This window comes from Anoplophora glabripennis, unplaced genomic scaffold, assembly GCF_000390285.2.
Source record: "Anoplophora glabripennis isolate ALB-LARVAE unplaced genomic scaffold, Agla_2.0 scaffold78, whole genome shotgun sequence".
Lineage (NCBI taxonomy): Eukaryota > Metazoa > Arthropoda > Insecta > Coleoptera > Cerambycidae > Anoplophora > Anoplophora glabripennis.
The window spans coordinates 555,090-577,718 of NW_019416286.1; the positions used below are offsets into that span (position 1 = coordinate 555,090).

At 31.8% G+C, this 22,629-nt stretch overlaps 2 protein-coding genes across 6 annotated transcripts in view; one reads left to right on the forward strand and one right to left on the reverse strand.

Moving 5' to 3' along the window:
• Nucleotides 1-22,629, reverse strand: part of LOC108907956 (kazrin) — a 99,974-nt gene that overhangs the window by 41,232 nt on the left and 36,113 nt on the right. The gene's annotated exons all lie outside the window — the stretch shown is intronic.
• Nucleotides 12,198-15,837, forward strand: LOC108907957 (leucine-rich repeat, immunoglobulin-like domain and transmembrane domain-containing protein 2). 2 transcript variants are annotated; one of them, XM_018711836.2, is made up of 4 exons: nucleotides 12,198-12,301; nucleotides 14,149-14,981; nucleotides 15,343-15,477; nucleotides 15,717-15,837. In XM_018711836.2, the coding sequence occupies exons 1-3, from the start codon at nucleotides 12,249-12,251 to the stop codon at nucleotides 15,435-15,437; spliced, it is 981 nt and encodes a 326-aa protein (XP_018567352.1). In that variant the 5' UTR covers nucleotides 12,198-12,248; the 3' UTR covers nucleotides 15,438-15,477; nucleotides 15,717-15,837. The 2 variants fall into 2 exon arrangements, with proteins under 2 accessions (XP_018567352.1, XP_018567353.1); XM_018711837.2 differs by lacking the exon at nucleotides 15,343-15,477.

A 22,629-nucleotide genomic window follows, 5' to 3' on the forward strand; every position in this document is an offset into this window, starting at 1 on the left:
TAGAAAAATAGTCACTTCTGGCACGGTCGTAAATAAATAAATAAATTAATTAATCACTGCAATTGATTGACTAATTAGATAATTAATTAATCAAAATACCCCTCGCGACGCCCATGAGTTTAAATTTCAGGTCGGCACGTCTATTATTGCTTCTGGTAACCTGTCGAGGGGATGCGAGTGACAACTACAATTCAGTCTGGGTAAAAATTCTGACGGCATAAGGCCCGGAAGCTTTAGCCAAAAAAGAGGCGCATGCAATTAAGTTGAGGTTTTTTTATGGGCAGCGCGCTAGGCGGCATATTTTAAACTAAATTGAACCAAAACATTCTCGTGGCAGTATGAGTTTTCTCTCCATCAGAGAATGGAAGTTTTGAGTTTAAAATTGTTTATTAAAAAAATGAGAGCTATTCTGACTCAATAAGTACAAAATATACTTATACAAAAATGAATAAACATCATATTAATTTCAACAAACAAATTTTTTAAATTTCATTTTCGAAATTGACTCTAATAAAAAATCTGAAAGCAGGACATTGTATCAAAATTGTTATCACCACGTAAGAGATATTTAGAAACATAATAATTTTCCCAATCTCATCTTTTTGCGTTTCAGTATCTCTGTTACATCCAGTATACTTATTTACATACTATTTCTTAGCCTTAATATCCTTCTGATTGCTCATAAAACGTATTCATTCTCATCGAAAGCTGAAAATAAAATTATAAAATCGGATTTGCAACTGCGCGAACTTTAAAGGGTAAACAACATAAATAAGGACAATCCTATAATTCTCCAAAGCAATAACACTGACATAAGTAATTTAAGCTGTCCAATTTCTGGGGGTAAATTGCCGTTGCTAGGCAGTGAACCAGAGAGGATCGTAATTTAATTTCTATGAAAATAAAGTAGGTGTGGTGTATCGATCCTGAAAGAAATCCGCTTTTTGTAATGGCTTTCAGTATTTCGGTCAAACAATGATCACGGCGCTGAAAGTATTTCATGACGTTTGTTTAAGACTGGCGAGAATTCTGATTTGGTCAGTAAGAAAAAACGTGAAAGGTATATGGAAAAAACAGAGCTATAGAATTTTCAGATAAATAGGATTTAGGAATAGCAAATGTATTGTATTTTTATGTTAACGTAAATTTGATCAGATATTTATAAAATGATTTGCCCAAATATCACAACTCTCAAACAAACATCAAAACTTTTAAAAATAAATATTTTATTCTAAACGAGAAATTCTATGTAAATTTCTAATATAATTTTCTTAAAAAAGAAAATATATAAAAACCTTTCGAAAATTAGGTTATATCAAATTATGGGTTTCAATTCCATTGACATTGGGATATTTTATAGTATAAAAGTTGATAATATTTAGAGTATATAACATTACATTTTATTAGTTATTATGAATGAATATTTATAGTAATTGTACAATTATTACATTTAGTAACATTTATAAAATCTGGATAATTATTCCCCTTTACTAATTGTCACATTTTTCTCAAAATGATTTGACCGCTCCATTTTAGGCACCGGAGGCTCAAATTATCTGACTGATCTATTAAAACAGCATGATGCGACGTACTACTAGAACCTGAAGTAGAAATGTCATTGTAAAGAATCCTGTTGGCTATTTAATTTTCGTTACTTAAACTGTCAGCAACATAACTTCCTGCAATTGNGTTACTTAAACTACCAGCAACATAACTCTCTGCAATTGTTTTAGGAAGTTCTAGTTTAAAAATCTGTGCAAATCTGATTAGGAATCATTGAAACGGTATTCTTGCCGACTGGTTGGTTGTAACATCTACCTGCTTGATAGCGCATAAAAAATCATGATTCACAGGAAAAGCAAGAATACAACTCTGCAATTTTTTTGACACTTATTTACTTACACCCTTTTAATATACTACAGTTTAGCGAATTTTGTAACGTATGCCTATATTTTACTCAATTTTTGATAGTCTTTAAGATATCCGCGATTTATTGGTAAATCCTTTTTGTTTTCCTCCTATTTTCCCAGCGTACGTGTAATTATAATGTTATCCCTAACACAGGCTTCCGAGAAGCGGATAAAAACGTGTAATTAATTGCGTGCACCAAAGCACTGCCCATAAATTTAACGGGTGGAACATCTAGATGAAAACCCAAATGCGCAACGGTAAGAGCGATTTCCTAAAATGCAGACGGGTAATTTTGTTCACTTCTGCAAAATAATTAATCTAAGTTCGGATAACGGTTTCCAATTAGCTTTGTTCCGCATAATATAACGAATAACCCCCATCTGGCCGTGTTGTTATTAATGGTTGTTGTGAAAGTTTTGATCATTAAAAGTCCTTTTTTTTGGTGAAATATTAGCCTTGCTATAAATGCAAAAAAGTTGCGCTTTCTATGTAATCAACATAATTTATCACATTTTTACTATTTTCCTTGAAACTAGCGAACAGTTAACAGAGCATATGGAGTAGAATAGCATCATCCATTACTGTGCAAGGATCGCAGACGCTGCCAATGTGCAATGTTATGGATCAAATGAATTATTCGTATGAGGTTCGGAAATCTTCACTGAAATTGTACTCACAATTTAATTGGCCTATTAGTTAACCAAGTCTTAATCAGAACAGTTCTGTTTCATTTCAAAATCTGTTAATCTTTTTGTGGAAAAATCGCTGTGATATTTGGAATTAATTTGCATTTATACAACTGTTCCGAACATCAAACTGGAAAATTAAAGAAAATGAAAACAATGCTCCAAAACTCACCGTATAGAAAGATACCGTAAAATTTCATTTTGAAAAGTTGTTTTACTAATTTTAATGTCGATGTCATTGATGCCTCATAGAAAATTTTTTGTACTCCTAGTATTATTATTTTTTATATAAATGTAGATGTTAATATTTACGCAATTGAAATATGTCTAAATCGTACCATCACCATTCCCACATCACGCATCACCACCATAATTACCTATTTCCATATGAGTGAAGTTCAATAATAGCATGCCGCAATTTACTTACAACAAATTAGATTCACACATTGCTGTTTATGAGCGGTTTGTACTGAACTGTTTCTGCAACATGCCCATATGTTGGAACATTTCAATATATGATTGAGCAATATTATGCGAAATAAATTATGAATTATTTGTTAAATTAAGTAAATTGAATAGATACTTTTATTATAAAGAAAATTTAGCGTCAATCCGCGAATAAAAGTAATTCTTTATTATACCTTTAAGTGAAAATATTTCGACTACGGCAAACTGTCACAAACTTTTTGTCTGTTTTACATTAAAATATGAGTGCTTTTAAACTTATTTCAAAATCAAAACCGTTTTCAAGATACAGAGTACGAAAGGTCCACAAAAAACGTTACTGCAAATATCCTCTGATACAATAGAGGTATTTGTGCAAAATATTGTGTACATTATATTGGCCAATTTTCTATAAAATGCTATAATACCAAGAGTTTTACGAAACCAGTGGCGGAGATACTAGGCTACACTGAAAAAAAAGTATTTGGATCAAATGAGCAGATAGTTTTAAATTTACAGTACAGTACAGTATTAATGTAGGAATTATTCAAGACAAAAGTATTATAATCAAACTTATGTTTTCTTGAAAGAAAATTCTCTGTGTATACACATCTCCTTGTGAGTAACGACACTAAAGCAGTTAGATCGTTGTAATGACATACGGACATAATGATGAGGACCATCAATAGGTCCCAAACCGACCTATGTCTGGTTGGTTAAACTTACGAACGATCCTAGCTGTTGTAGTATAGTCTTTCCGATTTCAATTGAAGAACCAAGAGGTTGACAGTATGTACCAGGACGCAGCAACTCGGCATTGAAATATTTGGTCGAACAAAACGTGGTAGCAATGTATACGCCCAATTGAAGAATGCGAGCGCGGTCAAAGAAAAACAAACACAGCTGCTTGGTCCACTGGGCAATAAATCTCAGCTGTTGACAAGTGGTTGACAAATTGCCCAGCAGTGCAGTGCAGCAATGCGGAATTTGGTGTGATTCGAGTAATTTTAATTTATTATAGTACACCTTCTATTAATCATTCATATTTTAAAATTGTGAAAGGGAGAAATAAAAGTGATAAAAGACCTTTTGAAATGGACCAAAACGAAATTTACCATCAATATAATAAAATTGTTTGAGGACATAAATAATTAAAATATGTTGTTGGCCAAATGAACATATAATAGAAATTTTCTACACATTATATACAAATTATTATAATTTTTTTACCTTTAGCAGAAAACTTGTTAGGGACGCCTATGAAAGTCATTAAATTTTATTGCCAGGCGTTTTTTACATATTCAACTGACTTCGGAAAGACTGTAACCTGAGGGGTTATTTCTTTAATTATCTACCTTTAATTAATTATCTATTTAATGCTCCAAAGAGTTACTATTCAATTCTCGAAAGAGTGACTACTTAATTCTCGAAAGGGAGTTTATTTAGTTATCGTTATACTTTAATTAACACGTGGGAACTTAGAAATGTTGTATGTTCAGAAAATTACTTACAAGCACTTACCCTTTCATTGTTTACGTGGGATGTAATCCAGTGGCTGGCTATACAGGGTAGCACTGAAGTTGGAGAAACAAAAGGAAACACAAAACTTCCAGGAACGGTTTTATTAACAATAAACAAAACAAAGAAACAAAATAAAAAACACAACGGCTGGACGACATTATTAATTAATTGATTCAATCGCGACAGCGTACCGAGATTCAGGGAATGCGCGCTTTATACAAAATTTAGAAAAATTATCAAAATTAATTAATTAGCCCGAGACTTTAAAGTTAATAATTAGTCTGCTCAATGTGAAACTTAAGAACGAACTGCACTTTTCGAGATCCTTCCTAAATTCCACAATTCCCTTTAACCACGCCCATTTCGTGGGTCCAGAAGTTTCTGTTCTTGTCTTATTGGCGGGGACCTGAATATCGGGACGCTTGTATATAACTATATTAGGTTAATAATTACCTAATTGACTTGACTTTACATTTATAACAATAATTATATGACTTACTAGTAACCCTAACCTCCCCCTATGACTCCGCGTAGCAATTACGGGACGGATTAGTCGATCTCATTTAATTTACTCTTATAGCTAGGAAAAATCCGTCAAAAAAACCCAGCTGCTTAGGTATACTTTCTTTTCGAATTACTATCAATTTTACAATATAATTTAATTCTAATTTGGAATCTCCACGCTCTTTTAAAATCTTTTAAAATCTGCGACAATTTCATTCGTATAAATGCTTTATATGCCATGAATTTACTTTACACATATAAATCGCATAAATCACAAGTTTCAAAAATAAAATACTTACATATATTGAATAATCTACCAAAAACAGTTCAATAATCATTTAATATTTACTTCATTGTGTATATTTCGAACCGTCCAGCTAAAAGTTACTTTGGCAATTTTGGTGGATATTTGCACAAACACAAACTAGTTCTAACAGCTGAACGAGTAAATATGTATTTTAAATGTTTGAGCTGACTTAGCAGAGTACTCGTCCTGACATTCACGGACGAACACGTGTATTAATTGTAATTTGTTTTCTGCTGTTTAATATTGATAAGAGCTATCGTAGCTGCACGAACCTAGGGGCGCGTTACGTGAGTCATGCTTGCAAATACTGCAGTAAATATTGCTACGTTGGTTAAGCGTCTCAGCGATGTAATTCGCAAGCGATGTGTGATCTTCTATGATAACTGACAGGTCGCGTCGATGAGTCAGTAGTTACAAGAAAATCGTAAATAATCGTTACTAATACTTACCTGTTACAAAATTTAGTTTCTTACATTACAATAAACGACATTTTTATCGATACTACTGACTCTAATAAAAGTAGATAGACAGCAGAGTAATACTTCAGAGTCGACTCCTTAGAACTGCCAATGGTAATATAAATAATTATGTTTTGTCAAGAAGAATACAACTAGCAAACAAGTAACAAAAATCAGTTATTTAGTCAGGAAAATAACTACAATATCTGTAAATGTGCCGCACCAAAATAAAAATATATACGAACTTGAGTCAACTCTTATAAAGTTATATTGCTAGCTATTTTTTTTATAGAATATTGATCCATGGAAAACTTTGGAACCTGTTTCTAATTAATTCATCAATAGATGATTGATTATATCAGCTCATGTATGATATCAATTTATCATCATTGCCATAACTAATGATATTCTTCATATTTTTTATGACGTTTTTAACACTCGAAGAGTATGAACTGACAATAAATAAAATTTGACACATTTATTTTACGCTGTGATAAGTTACGGGCTACGCGTGTAGCTACTACTTTTAGGAATAAATCAAGGTCTGTTTGCAAACACAAAATTGCTTACTAAAGTTTAATATATAGGGTGTCCCAAATATAGACATTGCAGTTAGACAAAATGGAGCACTATACAACGGACGAGCCAGTGAAGAGTATTCATCTCTCACATACATGTATCTCTTGGATCTACCATGTTTCCTTTTCAATTTAATTTTATTATTGAGTATTGTTGTTGCTGTTTATTTTTTCCTTTTTATTTTTGTTTTTTATGAGTTTAAATTCTCAATGTTATTGTAATTCTCCCCTTCGTTGGAAAAACAATAGTTTGAAGCTACAACGGACCCGCCATTTTTCCCCGATGGTCCCCGAGAGCAGAGGGCGCAGTTATCCGGAGGTTAGGGTCTCTTATGCAGGTGGTTATACTCTCAAAAGGGATTGTTCTGTCCGTTGCACTTGCCTCGTCACACACGCGGGTGTAAAACATATTACGATATGTGACAAGTGAATTGTTCGTTCGCTCGTCACATACTTATCGATTTCTGTAAATGCGAGAAATACCAGAAAGAGAAATAATCATAAAGCGCCTGGATGTGGAAGTAGGGTGAACGGAAGCGGCACGAATTTTAGATATTGGTCGAGATATATTGCGATATTATGACATTCTATTTTTGCTCCAAAAGCCGAAAGGAGCTTTCTGAAAATAGGGGCGATAGGAAAAAACTTTCCTCGGGTCAAATTCCAATAAATAAACTAAAGTAGGTATTTGTTAGCATCCCAGCGATAGTAATAGCGATCATTTGGAAAGTTAGATAAATACTCGTAATACGAAACCCGACAAACAGTAATATTGATTTTCTGGTCTTCTACTGCACAATGTATTGAGATGAAATCATAGTATTGAGAACAATTTATAAAAGTTAAATTAAAATTCTACTTGAATACAACACGGTGAAGAGAAAGGTGGAAACAATTGTTATAAAACTAAGAAAAATATTTGATTAAAAAAAAATTTGTTAGTATTGAATAGGTTTTATGAATTATTAGCAGAGTCGGATTACTAGAACAGAATAAATTTCAGAGATTTAAGTATAAAAATATTATCATTTTGGTCAAATAGAGTACATGCCAAAGGTGTTATTAGAAAAACATAATTAAAATTAATTAGAAATCGCAAGTGACATATATCAAACTAAAGATAAAATGGCAGTTTTATAAAATAGTAGTAATTTGAGAAAAATAAGTAGCAAGAAAAATTAAGGTCTTAAGTGAAATTTATATATCAATAAGATGAAAATGTCAGGTAAATGTCAAAAATAAAGTTGGATCCACAAGTTATAAAATATTACATATAAAAGTCAAATACAAATATAGAAGTAAGGAATATTTTGAAATTTAATTTAAAACTTTTGTAAAGAAACTAGAATAGGATTGTAAATTTGTAAAGTATAAAGTGAAGTGACGTGAAGTGTAGAAAGAAAACGGCATTTAAAAAGAAAAGGCATATATGTGGAAGGACCCTAACAAAGAAAAAAAATCAAGAGAGTAGGAAAAATAAAATTGGAGAAATTATTGATTAGTTACCATAAACAATTTTGTCAGAGAGAGGTGTTAAACAAAAGTTAATTGATAAAAACTAGATAAATAGAGATAGTTACCGAGAAATTTGTCAGAGAGGTGTTAAAGAAGTTAATTGGTAAAAAAAACAGATAAAATAGAATTAGTTACCGTGAGATTTTGTCAGAGAGAGTTGTTAAAAGAAGTAAATTGGGAGAAACCAGATACATAGAAGTAATTATATTGGAAAAGTGACTCAAGAAGATTCCAGTGAGAGCAGAAAGACGAGAATACCAGCAGCAGGTTCCGGAAATCCAGAGAGAGCAGAAAGACAAGGATACCATCAGCATGTTCCGGAAATCCAGTGAGAGCATAAAGACGAGGATATAATCAGCAGGTTCCGGAAATTCAGTGAGAGCAGAAAGACGAGGATACCAGCAGCAGGCTCCGGAAATCCAGTCAGAACAGAAAGACGAGGATTCCAGAACAATATCTAGGCATAGTATACGCGGGAAGCCAGTCGACAATTGATAAATCAACAAGTCATACAGGAAGGTACCTTTTCTTTTCTTTTTCTTATGCACAAAGTAGACCAAAATCGTATACGAAACCGCTAGCTAGCTAAAATAGATTGAAAAATACAATCAAAAAGGGCATAAGTAACACAAAATTTTCATATAATTAAAATTTTCATATCAAAGAAATTTGGTTTCACTATCTAAATAATTATCAAAATTTGGCCATTTTAAAATTTAATAGATATTAATATTAGCAATAAGTCAGTAACACATTGAATAAGAAATTATAAGATCAAAATTAAAAATTTTACACTGTAGGCAACCAACAATACATAAAAATAAATTAAAGTAAATACACCTAGATAAAATCTTTTTCAAAGTGTTACAAAAATATTATAGGAGACTTCTAAATATTCTTTAATTGTGTTTGACATTCACAGTGGATTTTTATTGATATATAAAAAAATAATATAATAAAAAAATAATTTCTAAATAACATATTTTGTTTAGTGTGGTGTGTTGTGTGGTTTCATGCAGAGTTTGTACCTTCATGTGAACTTACTACTGAGAAGGGTCGAGAGCTTGCCAGCGTAAAATAGACAACCAACATTTCAACATAAACATTATACAAACATATTACATACAAATTACATATCACTATTCAAAAAAAAGATTGGCGCATACACAAACACATATTCATACCCATAACAGTATATTAGTTCTAAGTGGAAATATAATATTTTCTGGAGGGTGTCTCAAGAATAACACAGGATTTGAATTGTGCTTCATTCCGAAAAGTTGGCAGCATTGTGCATTGTGAAAATTCATTAAAGTACGGAGAGTGTGTAGCTGAGATTGTGCGCAAATTACGTGGAAAACCCCTCAGTACGCCGTCGGTCACTGTAATTAAAATTCCAAAAAGCACAATGCATTTGGATTGCAACAAACGATCTAAATGTACATCCACTCAAGATTCAGCTATTAACGATTGTAAATTATATTAGTAAAATATTCTTATATGCACCTATTACAAGTTAGAAGGAAAGCAGAAGAAAGTATATTAAACAAATCAATATAAGGAATATAGTTGATTGTGTCTCAAGCTCGATAGTATGGGCCTGTGGGGATACGAAAAATTAAAATAAAATTTGGACACGTACTCTTAAATGGGATGAGGTAAGCCCCATTTTGGATTGAAAATATTAACTTTGGGATTTGACAGAATCGACTAATGACGTCATTATATTTTTTCCAGAAACATACCCATTTTTTCCTATAAAAAGCTCTGTTTATGATAATAAACTTTTATTAGAGAAATTTTTCTGTATTATTTCCCGTTTAAAAGTTATAAGCAATATCATCAAAAGAAATACCACCTAAAAATCACATTAGCGGTGGAAGGATCAAGTAGTCGTTGGAAAATAATTGAATGTTTGTTATTTAAAGTGAATAAATTTCATTAAGAATAAACAAAAGGATTAAACACGATAATTCTTCAGTATTTAGGTAATTAGAAAAAAAATACTTATTTCCTTTGTGATTCATCAATCTCAATACCGTCCTCATATTTTACTTCTATATTAAGTAATAATTCAAAAAAATGTCTAGAACGGAATTACATTTGGATGATGGATTCCTTAGGAAGAACATCGTTTTAATAATGGAAAACACTGGATCCTTCCGTATAAATATTTAATAAACTGCCACTTCACCTTAAAAATTCAGTTATTCTCCAGCGGGTATCTTGTTCTTCCAGTCAAGATAAATTTAAATACTTACACCAATTTCATGTCAAGTGAGCTGTATATGTACCACATATAGAAATGTCGCAGAACAATGCCAAGTTTGTAGACAGTACCGCCAGGTAACTTGTGAAATCGGGCGATGTTGTAGTAAGTTTAAAATGATTACATTGTGTTGCTGGAGGCGAGGTACAAATCCTTTGTTTATTTAGGTCAGGCCCGTTGTGCGGCTTGCGACAAGAGAAGTTGACTTTGAGGGGGCTTATGAAAAGTGAATAATTGTAATTAAACTAAAAACTGACATTTCGGAAGCGTTAAGTGACTCGGGCATTTTGCTTACTCAGTGTCAAACAGTCACATCGTAGGTGTACTGTTAGTCAGTATTTTGAATTTGTCCTCAAGTCGTTATTGGTTGTGAAGTTGTACAATCAATTTGGCAAACATAATAAATAAATGCAATGAAATATAACGTATATAACAATACGCCGTCCGTGGAAGTCACCAGTTTAGGTTTGTTACGGTACAGATATTATATCTAAGTATTAATTATGAAAATGTTAGATACCACATAATTATAAATAAAAATATCAAATTATAGTTTAGTTATCTATAACAATGATGTTTATTTAACAAAGACGATATCGGCCCATATGATCTCGTAATGTCCGCCACACAACAGGATGCGAAATATTTACTTGCTTTGCGATATTTCTGGTGCTACGCAGATCTTCTTCGACGAAATCTAAATATCTTGCACGGTATACTTGACAAGCTCTGTGGGCATTTTCGTTTGCTTCGCCATAAATTATGAGCATATCATAATATTCGCGATTGCTAAATAAAGGCGCCATTTTCAAAAGAAAACTTGGAAATACGGCTATTAAATGTACTCTCAAAAAAACAGCACAGCAATCACTACAACAATGTATTACAAACTGACTTTCGAATACAGGCTCGCTTCATAAGATACCTACAAATTCGTAAAAAGTGTTACATAATGTTTTATAAGTACTCACCGCGATAAAATACATATGTTTCAACAGTTCCAAAACAGTTTGAAACACATTTTTAATGTTTTTTTCTCTATGACCTTAAACTTCATCCCTTTAAATTTTTGATATAAGTTCATTAACAGCCTGTATTTAATGCCAAAGTAAAACGAATTGATCATTTTAAAACATTTTTATTTTAAAATTTAAAATTTTAATTATTGCATTTAAAATAATGCAGTGTTTATTTATATGAATAATTTAATATTTCATTAGAATTAGAGCCATTTTCCGGAACCTGTTTCTTCGCAATGTTATAATGTTCTAAAACCGATTAATTAAAAATATGTTTCGTGTAGGAGGAAATAACATTTTCTCTGAAAACTCCAAAGGGAAATTGAAACAATTTCCCAATGTCAAGACTTCCAGTGATAAATAATAGTTGTTTTCCGAAACAGGACAAAAGAATGATTAATACAAGGGAAATAGAGCATGTATAAAATATGTGCATCACAACTCTTAAAAGTGAAAAATTGTGCGCGAAAGTCACATAAGCTGGCTTGTTTTATTATTTTTGGGGGAAAATTCTATAAATTGAAGGGTAAAAAATAGGGGTCCATCGTAACAGAAGCAACGTCCTTTACATTTGATGACGTGAAAGAAAAATTTTTAGTCCATTATATTACTAAAACATATTTATCGCAGTAGATCATTGGTGGTATTAGAATTTTGTTATAGAAACTGAAGTAGGTATAAAGATAGTTATTTATGAAAAAAATATATGATATTTACGAAGAGACATGCTTGAAAATTATAGATATAAATTTCGATGAGTAATGACTTGTTATTTTTATTAGAGAACATACTGTATATTGAGAGGAAAAGGCAGATAAAAATTATATCCCCTGGTGCCGTTTAGTTATAAGCAAATATTTGATATCAATATTTATTGTTTCGTATCAGATAAATATCATAACGTAGAAGTCATAAATGTCTGAGATAAACTTAAACATACCAAATATTAGATCCTGTTGTCAATTTTAGTTTCTAAGAGTCGCATCGGGGTGTGGTCTGTATTGACAGTAGATTTGATGTCACGTTTATTTGAAACATGGTTAATATGTGGCAGAAGTGTATATTTTCTGTGATTCTGTTCCCCATACTGTAAGTAAAATACGACTATTACTACTTTTACTGATGCAAGTACTTGACTTCCGATTACGATGTTTGCTTTACTATTAAGGGATTTTTTTGTTCGATATAAATTTATCAGTTTTACTACAAATTGTACAAAATAGATTGCATTATACCATTAACGTTTTTAGTTAAATTATTTCCTGGATGTTTTATTTACGATGTTAGAAAATAACTCAAACTCGATTTATTTGTGGCAAATTTGATTTTGTTATTTGTGTAAAAATATTCCACAATGACTCCCTATTTGACATTTTACTGTCAAAATTAATTTCACACAATTAAGATTATTTTTCAGTCAGATCTATGCATATAGTTTGTGACTCGTGTCAGTCCACGTGAATTTCATGGATATTATGATGCTATATTTCTTGATGGGTTTATATGATTCATTGCGCTACCTAGCGCAATTATATAATTTTTCTATATGCCACATTCATTGATTTATAGAAATAACTACACTTGAGCGGTCATTAAACTTTCTAATAGATTGACTGAAACATGTACTGCAATAATGATTCATCGATAAAGGGTTCTTGAATTCAGCCAATAAAAATGCTTTTATTTTGTCTAACTATAAATGGTAATCTGTTTTGGTAAAAGGCATTAATGGTTTTTTAATGATATAACTCAATAATAATTAAAACGTTTATTTGGCTAAGAATGTTACATTTGATATCATAACAGCAATTTTTGGAAAATGTTTCTACATACCTACTCTAAATAATAGGTCCATATATTTTTCACTATGTTGTAGTAATTTTGTGAGTGTCACAGCGAAAAACCACTAATGTTTTCCCTCATATCGGTTATATTTTAAAAACAAACTTATGGAAGTTAATTTTTCACACTAGCTATTACTGTTTTACTACTACTACTACTACTACTATTATGTGCTACGCAAAAGCTATTACTTATTTTATGGTCCCGTCATAAATATAGATTAACTGACACCTATATACGTACTTAAAAGTATTTTATATTATTATATACAGTATAGTATATAGTAGTATAATCACGCTCATCAGATAATTTATGAATAAGTTTATTTCTGTAGATGTCACTTTGTAATTTGCCGTTTGCTTTGAAATTTTATAATTTCTTTTGTAGGAGTTAGGTATATTCTAGCTTCTAACGAGTTCCTCAATATCCTCAATACGTAGTGATGAAATAACTAAGCTTCAACTCATCGAAAGCAATAAGCTTTGCATAATTTAAAAAACTTAATATTGAAGACTATATAATTCCTTAAAATTTAAATGTTTATTACATGCAACTCGAGTATGTCGACAAGGTTATTCAAGTTAATATTAAACAATAAAAGACACAAAATGGGAATTAATAAGTTTTTGGTACTTAGGCTAGCAAAAATTAAGATAGATAATTTCATAGGCAGCTATCAGTGTTATTTTAGTACCTAGGTACAAAATACCTCAGAAAATATAAATTTTCTACAGAATTTATTGGACAGAAGTTGCTGCTTTTGATTGTTAAAATTTTAGTACTTATTTGTGGGACACCATATATAATGTTTTAAATAAATATCGTCACAAATTTATTGAGAACATACAATTTAACTGATAACAATTGATTTCATTGAATGGAATCGTTGATATCACTATAAAAATTATCTAACTTCCTTTAAAAAACATTTCAGACAACTATAAATAAAAATTTGTTTCTTAATATTTTGGACGTTGCTTGCAGTTTACTAATCAACTATTTAATTAATTAAAAAGAAAATTTTAGTTCTAGTTTAATTTCTATTAGGACCAGAATTATATTAGATTCCTTGCAGTCACGATTTTATTTTACAGAGCTTCTGCAGAATACGACTGCAGCGCATCAGGCCACAGCGTCTCCTGTACAGCCATACAAGAAGACAATTTATATGACAACTTGACAGTAGCATTAACTACAAACGAAAGTAATGAACTGCAAGAACTGAAAATAGAAAATAGCTTTATTTCTGTTGTAAAAGGTGGCATGTTCCTCAATTTTCCAAACATTCAAGTTTTACGTTTGAGAAACACCTCAACACAGACAGTAGAAGAAGGAGCATTCGAAGATTTATACAACTTGACGAAGATTTACCTAACAGATAATTATTTGCAGGACTTCAACTCAAATACTTTTGCATCAAACAACTCCATACGTATTCTGGATCTGTCGCACAACCTTTTAAACAACCTAGACAGTTTTGATATAGAACTGATTCCATTTTTAACTATAATGAACATTTCTCATAACAAAATGGAATACTTACCAGAAGGCGTACTGAATAAGTTGAAGGAAGAAAATCACTTTTACTTGATAATAGATAACAATCCCTGGAACTGTTCACACCCCAAATGGATTGAACAATTGACTGAGATATTAGTAGAAGCATTTTGTAACGGTAAAACGTTTGACCCCAGCGAAGTGAACGCAAAGGAGGCGAATTTGGTAAACCTACAATACATGAATAACACCAAATCCTTAACCGAAACTGAAAACGACAACTTCTTTTGCATAGGATACTCCCTGAAAAATTGTTTGCTGTGGGCGTTTGGCGGTGTGTGGGTTGGGGTTATATTAGGGAATATGTGCAAACTGAAACGGATGTTGTTTACCACTCCTAGACGGTATGAGGATAAAAATACTCAGTGTGGTAAGTGGCAAGAAGAAACTATTCCTTAGTTTCTAATTTTATAACAAATTTGTCTGATAACTGATAACTTTAGTTTAATAAAATACTTTAACACTTTCTAGCTAATATCTGAAGAAGCGCAGCAAACTTAATACATATTTTATATAAACTTTTATTTGACGAGTTGTACCTGGTGTTAAAATTTGTAACCCCTACGCAAGGACACTCTGTATAAAGTAACACTGTATATCATACTTTCATATTCCGTTAGGCAAAGATAAAGGGCTCTTTATATATCTGAAGGTTAATAATTACAAACTGAAATTTGTACCTCTTTTGTATTTTTTTCGAGAAGGTATTAACGGAATAACAAATTTTTCAGAATTTTCATGGAGAGAACCCTTTTTAAGAGAAGAGTACAGTAAAGCAGATACCCAAAACAAGAAAACATCTAGTAGAGTTATCAAAGTAATATAGCAAATTCAGTAGACGAAGATTTTTTTGGAAAATGGATTTGGTAAAAGAATACAATATTCTTTTAGTATAATTTTTTGTCTCCTATAGTAACTCACGCAATTAATAATTTGGAAGATAGATCATATTGATTTTTTTATATGTTCTCTTTATTTTGATGTCACACTTTTTTGGTTTACCAATTAACAATTTTGCGATTTAATTTCGAAATAAAATTGGCATTATTCATTAATAAATTATTTACATGTTTTAGCGTTTTGTAATTCGTGTATTTTGTTTCAGATACAATAGATCTCCTGCGAAAAATTTAGACTGAAGTAATGCTAGAATAATTTTTGTACTATATTTTTACTGTATTTATTTGTAACCAAACATGTTCTTAGAATACATTTTTATAAAAATATACGTAGCGTTTTATTTACATCTAAGATGACATAATTGTTGGTACGCATTTTGGAAAATATAATTTATTTCCAGAACATATGCATTGCTTGAAAGTTTTGTTTAGGTATTTTCGCACTTAACTCGGAATTCTTAATTGAATACATTTCATTATAAATAATCAAGATTATAATAAAGTAAGAAGTTTGTCTTTGGATGCTGAGAATTGAAATAAAAAAAAATAGTTTTTAAGCATCATTTAAGATATAAACAGAGCAACAAACATATATGATTTGTCAACAAGGTATTATCCTTACAGAGACGTCCAATATATTTGTAAATTTATTTACATTTTATTTGACCATAATTTACATTAGACCCAATTTAAATATCCTGGCTTTGTCACATATGTCTGTTATTAAATTGTCAACTCCAAGAAAGGTTAGATTAGGAAATAAGTGATACCATCCGACCCAGAAAGGGTCGCCGGTAATTTAGGGACCTTTTAGCAACAAGACTAATTCCGCCATTCTCTAAGTGACCCAATCTCCTCGAACAAGGATAGACTAATGGCTAATGTGTAGATCATTATGGGGAATATTCTTTGCCGTCCCACAGCTCTGCAAAAAGCTACTCAGCGAGGAACAACAATATTCGCTGATTGAACACCGCATGGAAAATCAATACAGAAACCTTAGAAGAAGCGGAGGGTCTTTCGAATTAGCGATGTGTAGATAATCAGTTACTTTGCTTATTATACAAAGTCTTGGTTGAGTTATTAGTTGTATATTAACATACATGCATGGTATTAACAATTTGCTAAAAACAAAGGCAAAGTAGACAACATGTCCTCTACAAAATAGCATTATTTAAAGTGTTTCACGAAGAATGGAATAGAGCTGTCAAAGTTTAATCGGTAAAAGAAGTTAAAACCCAATTTTTCATGTCATATGCTCTCATTTTTTGATCAAATTTAATTTGTATCTTATATCAAATCATGTAGGACATATTTCATGTTCTTGCTAAAGTGAAAGAAAAAAAATAGTTTAGTTTTAAAGTAGTTTTCAATTTTTACATAAAATAAAGCAAATTTTCATTATTCTGTCCCATCGCTAACGCACCATCCCATAAATATTTAAAAAAGACCTAAATAAAAATAGGTAATTTTATTTTTAAAGTTTTCAAAAGGCGAATAACATGTTTTGTGCAAGATAACTCACTGATAGTCACAGTTTTATAAATATATAGTGTGTCCCAGGATGGAGTCGAAAAGAGGGAAAAATCTTATACATATTTTATTAAAAAAACTATGGTTGTGATCAAATATACAGAAATGTAGATTTAAGTGGGCCAACATATTGTGTCTTTTACTCAATGTTTCTTTGTATTATATACAAAAACAATTTACCGATAAAAAATAATAAAAACATACCACAAATTACATTTTGACCATACAAGGTCGTTTTTTCAAGACGTCTAGTTTCAACTTAATTTTTTTATTATTGACACCTACAGTAACATTTCGAAAATGACTACTTATTTATAGTTTCTTAATTAAACAATGTATTTTTGGATTTTAAAGATAAAATCAACTACTAGATTCGTAACTATTTATTGTAACTCACAAGTTGCACTGTACAGATTATTTCATAAAATGGAAAATAAAAATGTTTCCTCTCTTTTCGACTCCATCCGAGGACACCCTGTAATTCTAGTATTCCACGTGGTCATTTATCACCGAATACCGTTGCTGAAAGTACGTTTCCTTAAACTTTGTCCTTGGATGACACACTCGCGGTATGGATTCCTCGGAACAATCTTTCATCAACTCGCATTCATCGAAATCCCCCTTTTCGCATTCTCCTGACTTTGACTTACAAAACGCGGGAGCGCCGTCCTTTTTTATACTTCGCTGTAACTCGGTCTCTGCGTTGCCCGTAACAATGGTTTCCGTACCGTCAGCGGTGACTGATACCTTTCTCTCTTTCAAGTCATCACTCTCCTTCCGTACGTTGTCACCGTTATTATCTAATCGTCTCGATGTAAATGCCACTGGTATGCTGGTGTATTGCGGGGGATGATTGCCTCCATCCCAATTTATTATTTTCTCCTGAACGTAAATTTCTTGTTGATACAATTCAACGTACGACGATTGGTGGTGATGTTCAGGTACCTCCCTGATGTCCCTCAAAGAGCAGTACATTTCGCTGTTTCTATTTTTGTACACGCATTCCAAATTCTTCTCCTTGGATTCCTTAAAAAATGTACATGGTATAAGTAACGGCAGCGTTGCTGCAAACCTTTAAGGACTGATCCCGGAATGAACAAAAGGAAGTAAGGTTAACAGTTTTTCCTAAAACGTTTCCAAAGGGAAGGGATCCTCCAAAAATCGACATAAGAACTCATGATTAAAGGCAAGATTGTGAGCAGTGGAGCAATAGTGAACCATAACCATGTAAATTCATGGTTATTTGAATAAAAGATAGGCGGATATATTAAACTTTCTCATAAAATTAGTAAATCCAATTATTGGGATGTTAGAACAAAGATCAAATCCTAATATAGTTTGAGGATTCTTCACTCAACTCAACTCAAGATACATGCTTAGATCATTTTCTCTATTTTTTTCCATAAACAACAAAAGTCCATACTGCTAAGATAAAGATTTGCAAGAAAGTTTTCATCAGAAAGTTTGCATTTCATTTTGTAGTCCTGATGAATGAAGTAGAATGTAAAAAAAATTAAACTACAAATATAGTGTTGTGAAATCTATACAGGCAGAGATACAAACTAGCTCAAATGGGGGCAAAGTTGCAAACTAGCTCAAAGTGTATCAACATTATGTCTATAAAAAATCAAGGCTAACATGATTATTTTTCGAAATATTTGAAAAAAAACAACATTATTAGAGTTTTATTCCCGTGTAGTATTTCTAGGCTTCTCGAGAGCTCAACATTCAAACAAATTCCGATCTATTTTTTTCAGAATATTCATACAAATACATCTGACATGCTCTTTCACAGTTGCGGTTACAGAAATAATAATTGCGATAATATTACGCTGGTCTTCATTTTCAACCTTTGTCAAAACGAAAATGTTTTTGAACATTTACTGAAATTTTTTAAAGAATAATATTCATTTGGCGTTTTGGCTGTTCATATGCATTTTTAAGAATTAATTTGTCATAATAAAATTAAAATTGTAATAATGTTTTAATTTTGACGCAACAAGTCATTGAGTTATGTAAGGCCAAGTGATGGTAATAGTTGATAATAATAAATCTTTTATTGTAACGCGTGGTGGCAATAGTTTTAATAACTAGATGAATTTCACAGGGTCTAACGATACTTACAGTGTACGATAATTCAATAAACAAACAAATGTAAATAAAAAATTTAGATAAATTTGGAACGAATACACTGAAGATGAATTTTTCGAGACAAAACGTCTGGTTCGGGCTGAGGCAGTGCAGTATTGGGGGTCATGAAGGCTTGCAAAAAATGGAATAAAATTCCTAGGGTCGTATTTAAAAAAATTAAGTTGATGATGGTCCTGGAGAGACGAAACGTTGCATATAATAATTGATTATGACATTCGATAGAGGGCAAACAGTGGCCATGAGAAAGTGTTCTTTTTTCCATATCACCTTAAACAAGGCTGAAATGAAACAAAAGACGGATTTTCAAAATTTCGGTTTTTTCAAATATCTCGAAAACTAATCATGTTAGCCTTGATTTTTTAGAGGCATTATGTTGGTCTCCTGATTACGCAACTTTGCCCCCATTTAAGCTACTTCGTACCTCTTACCGTTTTTTTTATTTTTATTTGTAACAGCCTGTATATGTCTGGTAGTTCTACTGACAAATGATTTTGACTGACTACCAGATATTGCTGATGTAATTCAATGCTTGTTCGAGCTTTAGTCTACATAGCAGTTGTTTCCTATTTCATTAATTAAATAGCATATGAAACCAGTTACTTAGCAATATTGTTAAATTTTTACACATTATGTGATAGATGGTAGGTACTGAAATTAATATTGAAAAAAAAAACAAAGCCATTGAAATTTGTAGGATTCCTTTCACATAAAAATGGTAGTTACAATAATATGTCAGAGCCAAAGACGACATTTCAGTAATACAATACACACCAACCACTAAAACATTGCAATTCACTCCAGTTTGCTATTAGTAAGATTTGGTTCAATAGGTCCTTTTTTAACAGCAACCATTACTATTGTGTCACGTTAATGCGAATCGTCTCGTATAAAATGGAAATAAGGGAAACGCGAATAATAGCCACTCTTCTGTTTACCGTACATCTATATATTTTAGAGGTTTGGTCCCTAATAAATCCCAAACTTACGTTTACGTTTCTGGGGTGCTGCTTCGCGTCATCTATTATCCTGGCCTGTTGCTTTATTTCCCTATTTTGTTTATTGACGGTGTTCCTCATGGCCTTCAGCTCCTTCGTTAAATCCCTGTTAGTTTTCTCCAAGTCTGCGAACATAGATGAGTGTACTGTTAGGCACAGTATTAGGAATAAAATATCCTCCAGGGGCGCCAACCTACATTATACATTCTGGCGCTGAGAGAGCTACAAGAACCCATTTTATTAAAACGTGAAATGAAATATATGTTCCTTTACTGCCTTATATAAAACTCTTGGCGTGTCAGGAAGGGAGAGAATAATGATCCATTTTAGTGGATTTAAGCTTTTTATAATGTTACAACAAAACAAGATGTAGCTGTTATACAGATCCGGAATATTCCTTCGTTCTTCCAGAGAAATGTCGAAGTATTTTGTATTTAAGGGTATCTATTTTCTAATTATTAATGATTAATGATTAACTGATTAATGATTTCATTTACTGTCTCGTTACTTGATAGATGTTTATGAAAAATCATTCAAATGTCACAAGTAGAACAGTTCGGCAATACATTCAATCAAGTTAGAAATTGACAACAAAACCTCTGAAGAACAGCGTTACTGAATATTTATAATTTTCACAATTTCTCAAGGTATTGAGATGCGAAGTAGCTATTCAAACTTGTGTATTCAATTTTTCTATTAAAAATTTAAGTGACAACTTAAAGCGGTTGAGCGTTATAGTCTCTAAGAGACTGAACTAAGTTTAGCTGGGATTTCAGAATTTCATGGCAATTGTATGTGAACAGTTTCAGAGTTACCACTTTGTCAGTTTAGGCTTCTTCTTTCAGAGTTGTGCGTTTCGAAACTATAAGAAGTGTAAACCGCAGACGTAGCAGACTGTTTCAGTCATGAATTTACTTTGTACTAATATTTACTAAAACAATTAGAAATAATGTTTTACCGTAAATCAGATCGTCTTTGTATTTGATCTGTTCCAAATACTGTTTTTCCGTTTTAGTTACGCTGGGTTGTTTATATACAAGATGGGCATATGCTTCCCGAATAGCTTCTAAATCTTCCACTTGCTTTTTGAATATATCCCTTTCTTCCCTTAGCGAAGCTAAATCCAAATCCTGATTAAACTTCATCTACAAAAAGATTAAGAGATTTGTTTCTATTTGTTGAATTTTCATCTACCGGCTTATATCTTAAAATTAATAAAGAGTAAGTGTAACTCTATCAAATTTGTACTTACGTCGCTCATGTTTCTCTTAAGACTCACATTGGCCGCCTTTAATTCGTTATTTTCAAACATGACTTGACTTAACTTGTTCTTCAACATTTCAGTCTCCCACTGCTTGGATTGCAGTTCATCAAATAATCTACACTTAAGCTTATTTCTCGAACAATCGACTTCCTTTTTAATACACTCGAATGTCTTGAAATCGTCCGCCGTCGTTATACCGTTGTTGAGCATTTCTGTTGAACTTGGGTCTTTGTTGTCCAGAGCCAACTTTAAGTATCTCAGAATTCTTTCCAGACTCAGATTTGTTTCCTTAATGCGGGCCATTTTCAATTCGAACTTTCTCCTTTGTTGCTTCGTTAAATCTAATAACATTCTGGCTTCGGAAGTAACCTCTTGGAGCATTTTGCTTATGTGGTATCCATCTTTAAATCAAGAAATTGTGAAATTTAACTTGTTCTAAATAAAATAGCTATTTCTGCCGATATTGCAATATCAAAATTGTATTCCAGTATTAAAAGATCAGTTCCAATTTTACCATTTTATATTCAATTCAGCTTAAAATACTGTTACTCGGCAGAAAGTAAACGAGCAAAAGTAAGAAAAGAGGTTCATATAAACTAGGTTTTATTATTTTTAATTATTACCACACTTTCTAATGTATGTATTTAAATTCAGAACATTCAACACTTGTCAAACTTTGATCGGGACATCCTAGGCCAAGTTCCTAGGCGACATTTTGACTGCATTTGTGGTATCAACATTTCATAACTAGAGTAGGTCCCATTTTCAATTACATCCCTAAACAACCCTTCTACCCAAATATGAATATTAGCATTCTCTAGCTTAGCGCTAGGAGAGGCTTTCATGCTAACAATGACTACGGCTCTATTTGCCTGTCAGGGGTATTATTTGCAGTTACAGATAAAATATATTTAGTTGCTTACGTTTCCGCTTAACACAGAAATGAAACTCTAGGACATATCCATTTTCGAATAATGGTTTTGGAACAATAATCTTAAAACAATTTAGAGAATTAGAAGGAAGTTCTATTTCTACATCATGTCAAATAATAAAATCCAATTTGTTTGATATTATTCTTGAAGGCGATATGAATACTATTAAGTGGTGAAAGTCTACAGGGTGTTAAAAGTTTGACTACCTTAATTTTAACAGACGATAGAATCCATTAAAATAAAC